This window comes from Lutra lutra, chromosome 17 (assembly GCF_902655055.1).
Source record: "Lutra lutra chromosome 17, mLutLut1.2, whole genome shotgun sequence".
In the NCBI taxonomy this organism is placed as follows: domain Eukaryota; kingdom Metazoa; phylum Chordata; class Mammalia; order Carnivora; family Mustelidae; genus Lutra; species Lutra lutra.
Window position 1 is genome coordinate 13786958 of NC_062294.1, and position 13792 is coordinate 13800749.

Genomic DNA, 13792 nt, shown 5'->3' on the forward strand with positions numbered 1-13792 from the left:
AGAGAGGCAGGCAGAGAGAGAGGGAGAAGCAGGCTCCCCGCTGAGCAGAGGGCTTGACCTGGGGCTCTATCCAGAACCCTGAGATCATGACCTGAGCCCAAGGCAGAGGCTTTAACCCACTGAGCCACCCAGGAGCCCCTAAAGCCAGTCTTTTAATAAGCAAATGCAGACACAGATATGTCTCATTTCTTCTTATCAAGCCACAGGGTAGGAGAAACAATGTATTTTAGGCGGATGGAGCAGGGATTCAGTCTGCAGGTGGTTTGAAAATCTCACATAGGGCTAGTAAGTTCCATCTCAAAAACTGGCAAGTTTCCCAATATAATTCTGGCATTACCTTCTTTAACAGGTTTTTTAGGAATGAACCTCAACTCCTCATTAAACACTATCCTCCTGTAACCAAAACTACTATTTCCCCCCACCTGAAAGAGTAATAAGGAGTACCTGAATAGGTTCTTCCTCTTCACACTGGCCTGATACAAGAAGATCTCCATATTCACCTATACACCACGCAGCCACTTGTACCAAAGGTTGCTGTCAAAAGAAAGTCACCGTTTGTCAAAGGCTTTTCCTTGCAAGGATTAATGCAAATCACACGTCATCTAATCATAAAGGTCAAAACCAAGAAATATGTATCTGGAGTGTTAGTAGTAAGAACACACCAGGAACATAATGGGTAATTTCCCCGCCAAAGCAGAAAGTACCTACTTGAGAATAATCACCAAGAATTGCTTTGTACAAGCGCTGGACAGTATAGGCATGCATCTCCACACTATTGGTTATTAACTGGATCAAGTTGGGGACTGCATCATCGCGAACATAGCTTCCTGCCTAAAAGGAAACGCAGTTACCCTTAGAAACACACCGTAATGATAATAAAAGCTATTGCTTTTATTCAAAGGAGACGACTACAGAGCATCCTCACAGATAAAGCTGGTTCCAATTCTCAGGTTTATACGCAGCTCAAACTTCAATTTTACTTATTCAAATGACTTACTTCTTATTTAAATGAATATTCTCATTTTATTAATTTTATAAAAAATTTAAAAATCTCTTTTGTCAAAGTAAAAGTAAAATATAAAGGACCTTTATCAAAACAGATTAGGTTTAAGAGTTCAAAAACGTATGAAGTACATTCATTGGGAACTTAACTACAACAACCTGTCCCTCTCACAACTCCCCAACACAGTTAAAAATCATATGGGCTAGCTAAAGAAGCCACATTACTCTGGGGGACGGAGAAGGGAGTGTGTATCAGTAGTCCAGAAAGGTGGCATTTTTTAAAAATTTCTTTTTAAGATTTTATTTATTTGAGAGAGAGTGTGTGCCTGCATGTGAATGAATGGGGGATGAGGCAGAAGGAGAAACAGACTCCCTGCTGAGCAGGACCCTGGGGATCATGACCTTGAACCTAAGGTAGATGCTTAACTGACTGAGCCACCCAGGCACCCCAAAAGGCAGCATTTTATTTTATTTTATTTTATTTTTTAAAAGGCAGCATTTTAAATAAGAATAGTAATCTTTTTAAAACTGCAATTTATTTAAAATATCACATTGTCCTTTGAAAACTAGAGTTTATAAAAATTAAAGAACCATTCGTCCCAGAAAGGAGAAATATTTTGTATTCAATCATGCACACTAAAAACAAAAATAACCTGGTCTCTCTAATGTCCTCTTGACTAGTAGAATCTGAGGTACTGTTTGCAACCATGCAACAAAGTAAAGCTATTTAACCTCTGAGGAAACTAAACCTTGGCCTTGTCAGAGGATTATGATAAGCAAGCTGTGCAGGACTATAAACAGTGGAACATGTGCCTCCTATCAGCCCACCTTGATCAAGGACAGAGGACCAGATCTGACCTAGAAGAATGAGACCAAAAGGAAAAGAAGAAAGAGAAACAAAGAGAAAGAGAAATAGGGAAAGGAGAAAGAGAGAAACAGAAACAGAAAAAGAAAAAGAAAAAAACCCCAGGTGATTGGGATACCCACACTTGCTAAAAAAACACAAAGCCAGAGGAGAGAGAAGTTTGGGGAAATGGTGAAAAAGGAATGGACAGAAGTGAAAAAATAAATAACTGTTTTACATTCTTCTTTCCTAATGGAAAAAATAGTGTTTTAAATAACAGAAAGCATTAACATGATCTAATTGACATTTATACACCACTTCATCCAACAGCAGAAAACACATTATTCTCAAGCTCAAATGGAACATTCACCAAGACAAACCATATTCTGGGCCATTAAAAATCTCAAATTAATTAATTAATTAATTTAAAGTAGGTTCCATGTCCTACTTGGGGCACAGACTCATGACAGTGAGATCAAGAGTCACGTCCTCTACCAACTCAGCCAGGTAGCGGCCCCAGAAAGATCTCAAATTTAAAAAAATAAAAGACAGGGGCATCTGGGTGGCTCAGTTGGCTAAGAGTCTGCCTTCCGCTCAGGTCATGATTCTGAGGTCCTGGGATCGAGCCCCATGTTAAGTTTCCTGCTCACTGGGGAGTGTGCTTCTCCTTCTGCCCGTCTCTCTCTCAAATAAATAAATAAAAATTTTTAAAAAATAAATAAATAGGGCGCCTGGGTGGCTCAGTGGGTTAAGCCGCTGCCTTCGGCTCAGGTCATGATCTCAGGGTCCTGGGATCGAGCCCCGCATCGGGCTCTCTGCTCAGCAGGGAGCCTGCTTCCTCCTCTCTCTCTACCTGCCTCTCTGCCTGCTTGTGATCTCTCTGTCAAATAAATAAATAAAAATCTTTTAAAAAAATAAATAAATAAAGGAATAAAAGTCATATAAGATTTAACTAGGAATCAGTAACACAAAGATAGCTAAGAAATCCCAAAATATTCGGAGACTACACAACTAAGTAACACAGAGGTCAAAGAAAATAACAGACCAGTATTCTCTCACTAGTAGAGATGCAAAAATCCTAAAAAAAATCTATTAGCAAATCAAACATAGCAATGTATAAAAAAACTACATACTACAACCAGGTTGGATTTATTCTAGGTATGGAAGGTTAGTTCAACATTCAAAAATCAATTAATGTAATCCAGCACATCAACAGGTTAAAGAGGAAAAATCATAGGACTGTAATAAGACTATAGAAGTCAATTGGAAAAATTAAAAGAATGAAGCACTGACAACATTTTTCTTCAAGAGCTTTAATTTTCTCTTCTCTTAAGCTTTATAAAAACTAAAAAAAAAGTGTCCTGATTCACAGCTTTTGTTAAAATATAATTTCTTCATTAGTGCATTAACTTTTTATGAAGTTAATTCAAGTAAACTAGCAAACCAGCATGTCAAAACAGAATCCCACAGCAACAAATACACACACGGTAATTTTAACGATTTCATTCCTTCCTACAGACACGTTTCATAACTTGCTTAACCAATGCCCATTTGGAGACTTGTATTTATTTCCAGTTTTCTCCCATTATAAACAAGATTGAGATGAATATCTTTGTATATATGTTTCTGTACACTTGTCCTTTCATTTTTCTAAGATAAATTACTAAAAAGACAATGACTGAATTCAAAGGTATAAACTAGGGGTACCTGGGTGCCTCAGTCAGTTAAGGGACCAAAACTTGATTTCTGGAAGTGTACTCTGGAAAAATGGCACCATTTTATACCCAATACGAAGTGGAGGGTACTGTCTATTTTTCTATTTTCTAACTACCACTAGGAATTTGATTAAAAAGTATGACAAGTGAAAAATGATATCTCCCTTGTAATTTTACAAGTAAAGTTTCTTTATTAGTAAGGGTATTTGTCAATGTTAACTAGCCATTTCTTTCTTCTTTTGTGAAATGTCTGTTCAAATGCCAATTTTTCCATTACAGTGTTTGATTTTCCTTATTAATTGTAAACTATTTATAGATTAAAGATATTAACATGCTGTCATATGTTAGTGTTTTTCTCCACTTGTCATTTGCCTTTTAACTCTGTAGATTTTTTTCCTTTTGCCTTACAAGTTTTGAATTTTAATGTAATTGAACCTGTGAAAATTTCCCTTTATGGTATCTATCTCTGACACAGCAATTAAACATAGGTAGTTATGTTTTCTTTATATGCCACAACACTTTCATTTTAACTGTTAAATCTCTAATTCCTATTAATTGAATGATAAACAGAGATGCTCCAAAACTCTGGAAGACTGCCAAAGAAAGAATAACTTATAATTCTGTAATTTTAAAACCAGAATAAATGTAGTCATTCAAAACCCTCCAATGGCTTCCAAACTCCTCGAAGGCCATATATAACCTAGCCCCTGCTTCAATCCTACCATTCTCTGCCTCTCATGCTACTGGCTTCACTTGCCTTCTTATTGCCTCCAAGCAGGCCACACTTGCTGCTACTCAAGGGCTTTGCAACACTTGCTGTTCCCCCAAACCTTGGCATGGCTCCTCCTTTCACTGAGCTCTCTCCTCAAGTGTCACCTCCTCTGAGTGACCTGCCCTGACTACTCTACCTAAAAAAAACTGGCCCGCTGCCCCCATATTCCACTCTCTCCTGCCACTGCTGTAGTCCTTCATGCTGCTTCACTGTTTCTTGTAGTATTTTTTTCTTGCCTAACAGGATGGTACGTATTTCTCCATGAATTTCCTATCTCTCCCCCTAGAACTGGAATGTAAACCCTCCTGAGAACAAAGGGATTTGTCTGCCTCGTTAACCAGCACATCCTGCACTTGGTATGTTGACTAAAAAAACAGTACTTACCGTTGTCAGAACACGCATAATCGTGTCTATGTGCCACCGTTTGGAAGGTGCATACCTGGGGAAATAATGGCACCAGATGAAATTATCGGAACCTGTGAACTATATTCTGTGCTCAGTGACTTTCAAAAATCCTGTCCTATAATCTTTTTTAGGTTTACTGGTAAAGTGATTATTTTGGGGCAAATCTTACCTTCGAATCTAGCAGCTACCCCCATTTCAAAGAGTAATGAAATGGTACACAAACTCAGATGTTTCCCATAATAACTGTAACACGAGTTACTGAGCTGAGACATGGGACTCCATCTCCAGTTTTTCAGAAAACAAATCACGAAGACAAAGCAGGAGGACAGAGAAGAAAGAAAAGGGATCCAGGTAATACCAGGACTAGAAACTCATTTCCTTAAATTCAGAGTGCAGAGAGGAGAAATAACCATACTACTAAAATTGAGGTGGTACTTCCTAAAAGTTGTATACAGAATCACAATTTAGATGCTGTGACGCTGTAGTCTTTCTATTCTCTACCCAAAACCCACAAAGAAACAAACAAAAGCTTCTCTATTCTCTTCTTCATAGATGAGAAGTTGAAGAACAGATATAAGAGGACATTTTATAAAAGTGGGCTGTTTTTGGTCTTAGCATACTTAAATACTGGCTAGAATGACCTTCTTAATGAAGCAAATTTCCAACTGGGAAGCTGAAATAAACATTACACATTTTAAAGAGGTTTACAACATTTTCCCCAAGTTGTAAAGATGCTTTCAAAAAGTTCCAAGCATCTTTTACCACTAAATGTAAAAATTAAATCTTACTTTTCTGCAGCAAGAAAGATTCCAGATGCACAGTCTGCTTTAAATTCTGGCTCACAGGAATCCAGAAAATAAAGTAATTCCTTCATCATGCCTCGGATATTATTCCCATTTACCAGGGCAAAACTCAATTCCATTGCACGCCTTGCAGAGGGAAAACATTAAAAAAAAAAAAAAAAAGTTATGATATTTATAGCAGGAACGAAACAAAGACCCAGGTGTGTTGTTTCTGAACATCAAGTACTGGCAGATATATTGATGTCCTTCCATGATCTTGTGATCGCAATCTTTGTACACAAGACAACTAAAGTTAACAAGGTTAGTTTTAGCATTTTGAATCTTCATTCAACACTTTTCCTCAAAAAGCTCTAAAAGATACACTACCTATGACCAAAAATGCAGTTTGGGTTCAACAGTCTAAGAAGCTGAAATTCAGAATACTTAAAAGGCTCAAAAAGAGAAGCAACAAAAGTATTACCGAAAGATACCCCTTTGCATTATTCCTTAAAAACGTGATAAAGCCACCACGTTCGCCTTTTATTACATCCATTTCTGTTCAAAGATCATGTAACAGTCTACATCAAAAGATATACAGAAAATTGGAATAAAAACACACTTTGAAGGTATTATGATAAGCGAAATAAGTCAGAGAAAAACAAATACTGTATGATGTCACCTACACCTGGAAGCTAAAAAAGTCAAAAGCATAGAAACAGACTAGAATGGTGGTTACCAGGGTCTGGGGTGGGCGGGGTGGGGGGGATGTCAATCAAAAGGTACAAACTTCGGCCATAAAATGGGTAAATTCTGGGGATCTAATGCAGAGCATGACAACAAAAATTAATAATTATAAAAATGTATTATATACTTGAAAGTTGCTAAGGGAATAGATCTCAACTATTCTCAGCACAAAAAAGAAATGGTAACTATATAGTATGACATAGGTGTCATAATGCCATGGTGGTAACTATTTTACAATATATATCAAATCAATGCACCTGTAAACATCAAACTTACACAACGTTTATGTTAATTTTTTTCTCAATAAAGCTGGCAGGGGCCGGGGGGGCAGAAGAGAGAATGAGGGCCATGAAAAGGGAAAAAGGGCATGTGCTGTGCAGGCAAATAAGAGTTTCTGTAACTGCCTATCGAATGTGGCAACCAAGGCAAAATGGAAATGTCTGACATGCAAAAGTTAGAAGATTACTACATGCATCTTCTCATATTTGGTCAGTAATTTCAAACATGATATATAATTTACTTTCAAAATACCAATTTAATAAGTAAGAAATACTTTCATCTTAGCTAATCTATGAACAACTCAATCTTTACAGGGATACAATAATAGCTAATTCTTGTACAGTGCTTAAGTACTTTACATATAATAATCCAGTTAATCCTGCATAACCCTTTGAAGTGGGTGCTCATTTTTTTTTTTTTAAGATTTATTTTAGAGAGAGAGAGAGAATGAGGGGTGGGGAGGGGCAGAGGTTGAGGGAGAGAGAGAGGGAAAAGCAGGCTCCCCACTGAGCAGAAAGCCTAACATGGGGCTCAATCCAAGGACCCAGAGATCCAACCTGAGGCAGGTTAAGATGCTTAACCGCTTACCCGACTGAGCCAAATAGGCGCCTCTGGAGTGGGTGCTCTTGCATTTGCATTTTACATATGGGACAACTGAGGCAGAGAAAGGTTAAGTGACCAAAGCAAGTTTAATAAAGACAGAGCCTAAATTTGAAATGAGGCACTCGGACTGCAGAGTCTCAGCTCTTAGCGTTAAACAGCCTGTCAAGAAGACATAGTTTTTACTTTTGAAATGCAAATCCCAGTCATGAGCAATAGAGAAACAACACAATTGGAGTCAGAAGGTCTAATTTCTATTCCCAGGGGCTCCTGGGTGGCTCAGTGGGTGAAAGCCTCTGCCTTCAGCTCAGGTCATGATCTCAGGGTCCTGGGATTGAGCCCCACATCGGGCTCTTGGCTCGGCGGGGAGCCTGCTTCCCCCTCTCCCTCTGCCTGCCTCTCTGCCTGCTTGTGATCTCTCTCTCTGTCAAATAAATAAATAAAATCTTTAAAAAATAATAATAATTTCTATTCCCAGGTCTGCCCCTTACAGGGGTAGGTTTAGAGGAAATCATTTGATTCCTGTGGGACTGTATTTTAACTAATTTGTTAAGTGGGGACAGAAGTAATTGCCTAGTCTATCTCACTGGCTTGCTTTGAGAATCAACTGAGAGGGTGCTTATAAGCCCTGTGCAAAGCACCCCCCCACCACCACACAAAACCCTGGGGTGCCTGGCTGGCTGAGTTGCTGGAGCATGCAACTCTTATAGGGTTGTAGGTTCAAGGCCCACATTGGGTACAGAGATCACTTAAAAATAATCTTTAGGGGCACCTGGGTGGCTCTGTGGGTTAAAGCCTCTGCCTTCGGCTCAGGTCATGATCCTAGGTTCCTGGGATGGAGCCCCGCATTGGGCTCTCTGCTCAGTGGGAGGCCTGCTTCCCTTCCTCTCTCTCTGCCTACTTGTGATCTCTGTCAAATAAATAATAAATTTAAAAAATATATTTAAAAAAAAATAAAATCTTTAAAAGAAAAATTTTTTTAATTTAAAAAAAATCCTGTGCAAAGCACTAGGTGAGTTATGGTGGCTGAGTTTAGGTCTGTCTTTAAATTGCTCACGCACGTAGCATCTGCTCTCTGAAAATAAAAGGAACTCAATATCAATAGATATTTGTTAAATGAATGGTTTCAGAGATCACTTCAAATCTAATTTATTCTGGATTTGAACACACAACCAAAAGTTCACTGAGGCCAACTCTAACGAGGTTTTACAAACATCTCTCAGTTCTTCCCATAGATTCAGTGGAGTTATTCCACTGGGGAAAATAAATTATGCCTTTTCAAAGTGCTATCTTCTGCCTAACAGTCATTCTTAGATGCACTGTTCTAAAAAACACAGCTGCTTCTAGTATCTCAGGGCATAAGTACTGTGGGAAAATGTGTGCTGTCAGCAACTGAGTTTCAGCATTGTGATAAAACACTTAGCCGATGGATCACTCCGCATTTTCATCCTCCAGCACACAGAGCACAGTACTTCTGTTAAGCAGACCTCTCCCCAGCTTATATATGTACCTGTCTGTTTGTACAAAGAACCAAGGAGAACTGCAGTGTGCACTTCAGTACTCCTTATTGGCCTCTCTCACTGATCTAACCTTCCCCCTGCCGATCCTCTCTTAAAAAGGATTTCCTCAGCAGAGTTCAACTGTGAAAATAATGACTAAATAAACAAATGGCAACATACTCATTCTCAGAACTATTATGAAGTTATCAGGTAGGGGGTAGAGCAGAGAACGATCAGTAATCTGTTACCGTTTTATTGAGACATCCAAATCCTTTAAGCAGTCCACAATTGTGCTTCTGTGCCTCTGTACTGCGTTATGATCTGTCTGCACAGTCTTCAACAAAGATGTCAAAGCTACATATCTGGATGGAACAAAGTTGAAATGAAATGAAATGTAAAATTCAGGATAGTTCTTCTCTACTTAAATAATGACAAAGAAGATGTCTAATGACTATATATCTTTAAATATTTAAAAGTCAAGACAGAATTAGTGTAATAGTAACATCTTAAAGGCATAAAAGACACTACAATCTGAAGTAGTGGTAATCACGAGAATTTATTAGATTTGCATTCATGGTCAAGTCCACTTAAACTTCTAAAAGTGACTGATTCCATTCTTCCAAATTCTTCCAAGTAGTACAACAGAACAAGCATATAGTATGCCTTTCCTTAGCCCCAAAACACAAGAGAAAATGATTTCAATGTTACCATTTGTATTTTCTTTGTTTTTATTTGATACTGGTACCAAAACTGCCCCTGTAAAAATCTGAGTTTAAGATTCAAATATTTAAAAATTCTTTTGGAAGGAGGAGATAATTCAGGGTACCACAATGATTATTTACACATTTTTAAATGCTCACATAAGAAAGAATATTTTCTCCTGATTAAAACGGGAAAAAGGGCAAGGAGGATATAATACATGAAGGAAAGTAACAAAATAAAATACTTATAAATTCATCTACTTAAAAAAATTAGCTGGAGTTGACAAACACATTCCAGGTCTGCAGTGCAAAATGTTACTTTTTTCTTCTTAATTTAGAGCTGAGGTCAGCAAGCCACAGCTTCTACCTACAAGACTCTAGCCCTATCCTGCATGGTTCTATAAATGAATTTTTACTGGAACAAAGCCACTCACTACTTACATAGTCTATGACTGCTTTCATACCAAGACACAGGATTTTGAATAGTTGCCAGAGAGACCCTAAGGCCCACAGAGCCTAAAATAGTGACCATCTGATCCTTCACAGAAAAAGTCTGCTGACTCCTAATGCTGACTGTGTAAACCAAAGTAAAAGTTAAGTCATGAGCCAAATCCTCAAATTCTTTACAAAACAGTAGCTTTAAGTTTTAAAATTTAAAAATAAAAATCCTGAGTTGAAGTTCTAGAAAAGTCACTCAGTACATATGCGATTTTGAGCAAAATCACTCTTGAAAACACTGACTTTCTAATACCAAGATACAAGATATTTTCCAGCTGACTTACCTAATATTCTTGTCATTGTTCAATAAGAAACGACCAAGGATGTTTATGGCTAAGACCTAAAGAGAAATAACACAGGTTAAAAATCTAATAAAATTAAACATTTTAATGCGCCTGGGTGGCTCAGTGGGTTAAGCCGCTGCCTTCGGCTCAGGTCATGATCTCAGAGTCCTGGGATCGAGCCCCGCATCGGGCTCTCTGCTCAGCAGGGAGCCTGCTTCCTCCTCTCTCTCTGCCTGCCTCTCTGCCTGCTTGTGATCTCTCTGTCAAATAAATAAATAAAATCTTTAAAAAAAAAAATTAAACATTTATGTTGTATAAGGATCACCTCCTGACCCCTGATGGTGCAAACTATTTAAAGGTGATAGTTGATACTTCTACAGATGGCTAGCAAAAAACAAAAATGAAACAAAACAAAAATCTGAGGGCAAACTCATAAAATTATACTCTTTCAAAAGTAATTGCTAGAAGATTGTGTTTTAAAGTTTTTATACTGTTAGTGGAAGAATAATATTGGCACAGCCTCACTGGAGAAAATTCTGGCAATTATACATATTTTAAACATCTCCTCTGCTTCCACAATTCCACTTATAGAAATTTATCTGAAAAACACACTTGCACATATGCACAAGAATCTATTGCAACACTATCTGTAATCACAAATGACTGGGACATGCTAAGTGTCCATTAATAGCAAGTTTGCTAAGTACACTATAGCACATCCACACAACGGAGTATCACGCAGCCATTAGGGTTCTGACACATACTATAACATGGATGAACCTTGAATACATTATGCTAACTGAAATAAGCCAACTACAAAGGGACAATACTCTATGATTCCACTTTTATGAGGTATCAAGAATAGTCAAATTCAGAAAAAGAAAGTGGAATGATGGTTGCCAGGCACTGAAGGTAGGAAATAATGGAAAGTTATTGTTTAATGAGTAAAAAATTTCTGTTTGGGAAGACAAAAAAGTTCAGAAGATATATGGTGGTGCTGGTTGCAAAAGTGAATTACTTAATGCCACTGAACTACAGACTTAAAAATGGTTAACTTTTATATTATGTATATTCCACCATTTTTTTTTTAAATGAGAATGGTCTCTATACATGAATATGGACTAATTCCAAGATAATGTTAGGTGGAAAGAGTAAGGTACAGGACAATCTATACAATATGTTATCATTTTGCTTGAAAGGGAGGGAGAGGAAGAGAACTAACCTAAATGACTTTGGTTAAGTTATCCAGATACTGGAATGATAAGGACAAAAAGAACTGTATACATTTAAATACTGGACTGTATTTAGTAAACCTGTTTCTTACAAGGCTACGAACTAGCGATTCTTATATTAAGTGATTGAAAAAATGAATAAATTCATGAATAAATTCCTCCTTACAGAGGAATTACAATTATTTAATGAGGAAAAAATGAGGCAAATAGAAAAGTGTCACTGGAACACTACCCTAATAACTACTGTAGAAAAGATTCTCTGATGGAGGGCGCCTGGGTGGCTCAGTGGGTTAAGCCTCTGCCTTCGGTTCAGGTCATGGTCTCAGGGTCCTTGGATTGAGCCCCTCATCGGGCTCTCTGCTCAGCAGGGAGCCTGCTTCCCCCTCTCTCTCTGCCTGCCTCTCTGCCTACTTGTGATCTCTGTCTGTCAAACACATAAATAAAATCTTTAAAAAAAAAAAAATTATTGGATGGATACTAAAATGGGTGGGCAAAAAGTCTGAGAACAGGGTGTTTGCAAAGTCTCAAAGTATCTCCCTCAAACTATTTTTAATTACAAATGAAAAAATAACAAAACAAAAAAAAATAACAAAAATCAGTGGAGAGCCACAATAGACACCACCTTAACCAAATGACCAAGGTTAATATCACCAGTAATGAAAGAAAGAGATAGCATGTCTCTCCTGATAGGATACTGAGAAGGGCACATCACTTCTGTGGTAGTCTTGCCAAAAAAGCATAAACTCAGTCTAATCATGAGAAAACTTCAGAGAGAGCCAAACTGAGGGACATTCTACGAAGTAACTGATCAGTACTCTTCAAAAGTGTCAAAGTCATGAAAGTCACAGAAAGATGGAGGAATTGCCTCAGACTGGAGGGCACTAAGGAGACATGACAAATACAAGTGGAATCGAGGATCAGCTCCTCAAACAGAAAAATGGCAGAAGTAGAAAAATTGGTGGAAGCTGACTAAATTCTGTAATTTAGCATGATACCAATATTAACTCCTTAATTTTGATAATTGTCTCTAGTTATGCATGATGTTAATATTAGGGGAAACTGAGTGAAGAGTATGTGCAAGCTCTAAACTATTTTTGCAACTTTTCTGTAAGTCTAAAATTACTGCCAAAAGTTTCAAAAGGTGGGGCGCCTGTGTGGCTCAGTGGGTTAAAGCCTCTGCCTTCGGCTCAGGTCATGATCTCAGGGTCCTGGGATCGAGCCCCACATCAGGCTCTCTGCTCAGCAGGGAGCCTGCTTCCTCCTCTCTCTCTTCCTGCCTCTCTGTCTACTTGTGATCTCTCTCTCTCTCTCTCTCTCTGTCAAATTAAAAAAAAAAAGTTTCAAAACGTGAGGAAGAGAAGAAATACACGTGTACAGACACATTTTCAGATTTCTGAAAAAATACATGAGGAAAGGGTAACCATATTCCCCACTAGGAGAACGTGAAAGCTACAGGAAGACATTTCCCTCCCCACACACCTTTGGTACTGTTTTAGCTTTTTTACTTTAAGTGTTCATTTCTTTGAAAAGAAACACAAATATTTAAGAAAAACAAAGTAACTCAAATATGATGTCTTATTTGGAGTGATGAATACAATTCAAATCATGGCTCTAATAAAAAGCTTATTTTGAAATGTTTCCTTCACTCAACAGTATCTATATATCTAACTATACCTAAGAGCTCCCAAACTTTATTGTAATCAATATTAAAAGCCTTCAATGGAGGGAATGATACTTCAGATCCCAAAACACAGCATTATACATTCCACATCACTTTCCTAAAGTTAATTTCCAAATGCAATTCATTTCTACAGTACTCCGGCCTAAGTTATTTATTCTAATTGAAATGTTTAGGGAAAGATTTAAAAAGACTTACTCGCAGTCCACTCTCTGACTTAATATCCATGATAGTCAAAACCGTTTCATAAAGAATAGCATTTCCTACATTTTTACTAGTCTCCGTATTTGTGGCAACCTGAAAAGTCACAAGTGGGCAGTACATTAGTGATAAAATAACACTTTCAAAAAATATCCAGAGGTAACAAGAGACAGTTTGTGAATGATTACAGCCACCAATGAGGAGACACAAATAAATACTGCTTCATCTAACCACCATCATTCTACTCCCACTACACTACAATGAAGATTTTATACAACGCAGACTGAGTCTACTCACCTGTGCTAATATATCATTCATAGCTTCACTTGAGTCATCATCATTTCGTCCTAAAATTCTTAATAACCGCAAAATTCGTACCTAACGTGCAAAATATGATTAGTGTCAACAAATTACACCTGGCACAAAGGAACTTACTTGGTATAAAACTCAAATAACTTAAATGAAGTCTCAGATCTCATTAGAAATGGTCAAAATTCAAACAGAAGAATTTTAAACATTATCTTTAGAGAAGTAGTAAATACTTCTAAGTCTGAAT

General features: G+C 37.6%; 1 protein-coding gene and 1 non-coding gene across 3 annotated transcripts in view; both read right to left on the reverse strand.

Annotated features, from left to right (window-relative positions):
- Window positions 1–13792, reverse strand: part of AP1G1 (adaptor related protein complex 1 subunit gamma 1) — an 82802-nt gene that overhangs the window by 17545 nt on the left and 51465 nt on the right. For both annotated transcript variants that reach the window (XM_047710568.1, XM_047710566.1), the window contains 8 exons: window positions 13534–13614; window positions 13234–13332; window positions 10126–10181; window positions 8891–9004; window positions 5527–5667; window positions 4718–4772; window positions 709–831; window positions 445–534 (listed from right to left, as the gene is read on the reverse strand). In XM_047710568.1, the coding sequence (XP_047566524.1) occupies window positions 445–534; window positions 709–831; window positions 4718–4772; window positions 5527–5667; window positions 8891–9004; window positions 10126–10181; window positions 13234–13332; window positions 13534–13614 (759 nt within the window). The remainder of the gene's footprint in view (window positions 1–444; window positions 535–708; window positions 832–4717; window positions 4773–5526; window positions 5668–8890; window positions 9005–10125; window positions 10182–13233; window positions 13333–13533; window positions 13615–13792) is intronic.
- On the reverse strand, window positions 8520–8604 carry LOC125090071 (small nucleolar RNA SNORD71). Its single transcript, XR_007124178.1, has one exon. It is a non-coding gene; the product is annotated as a small nucleolar RNA SNORD71 (small nucleolar RNA).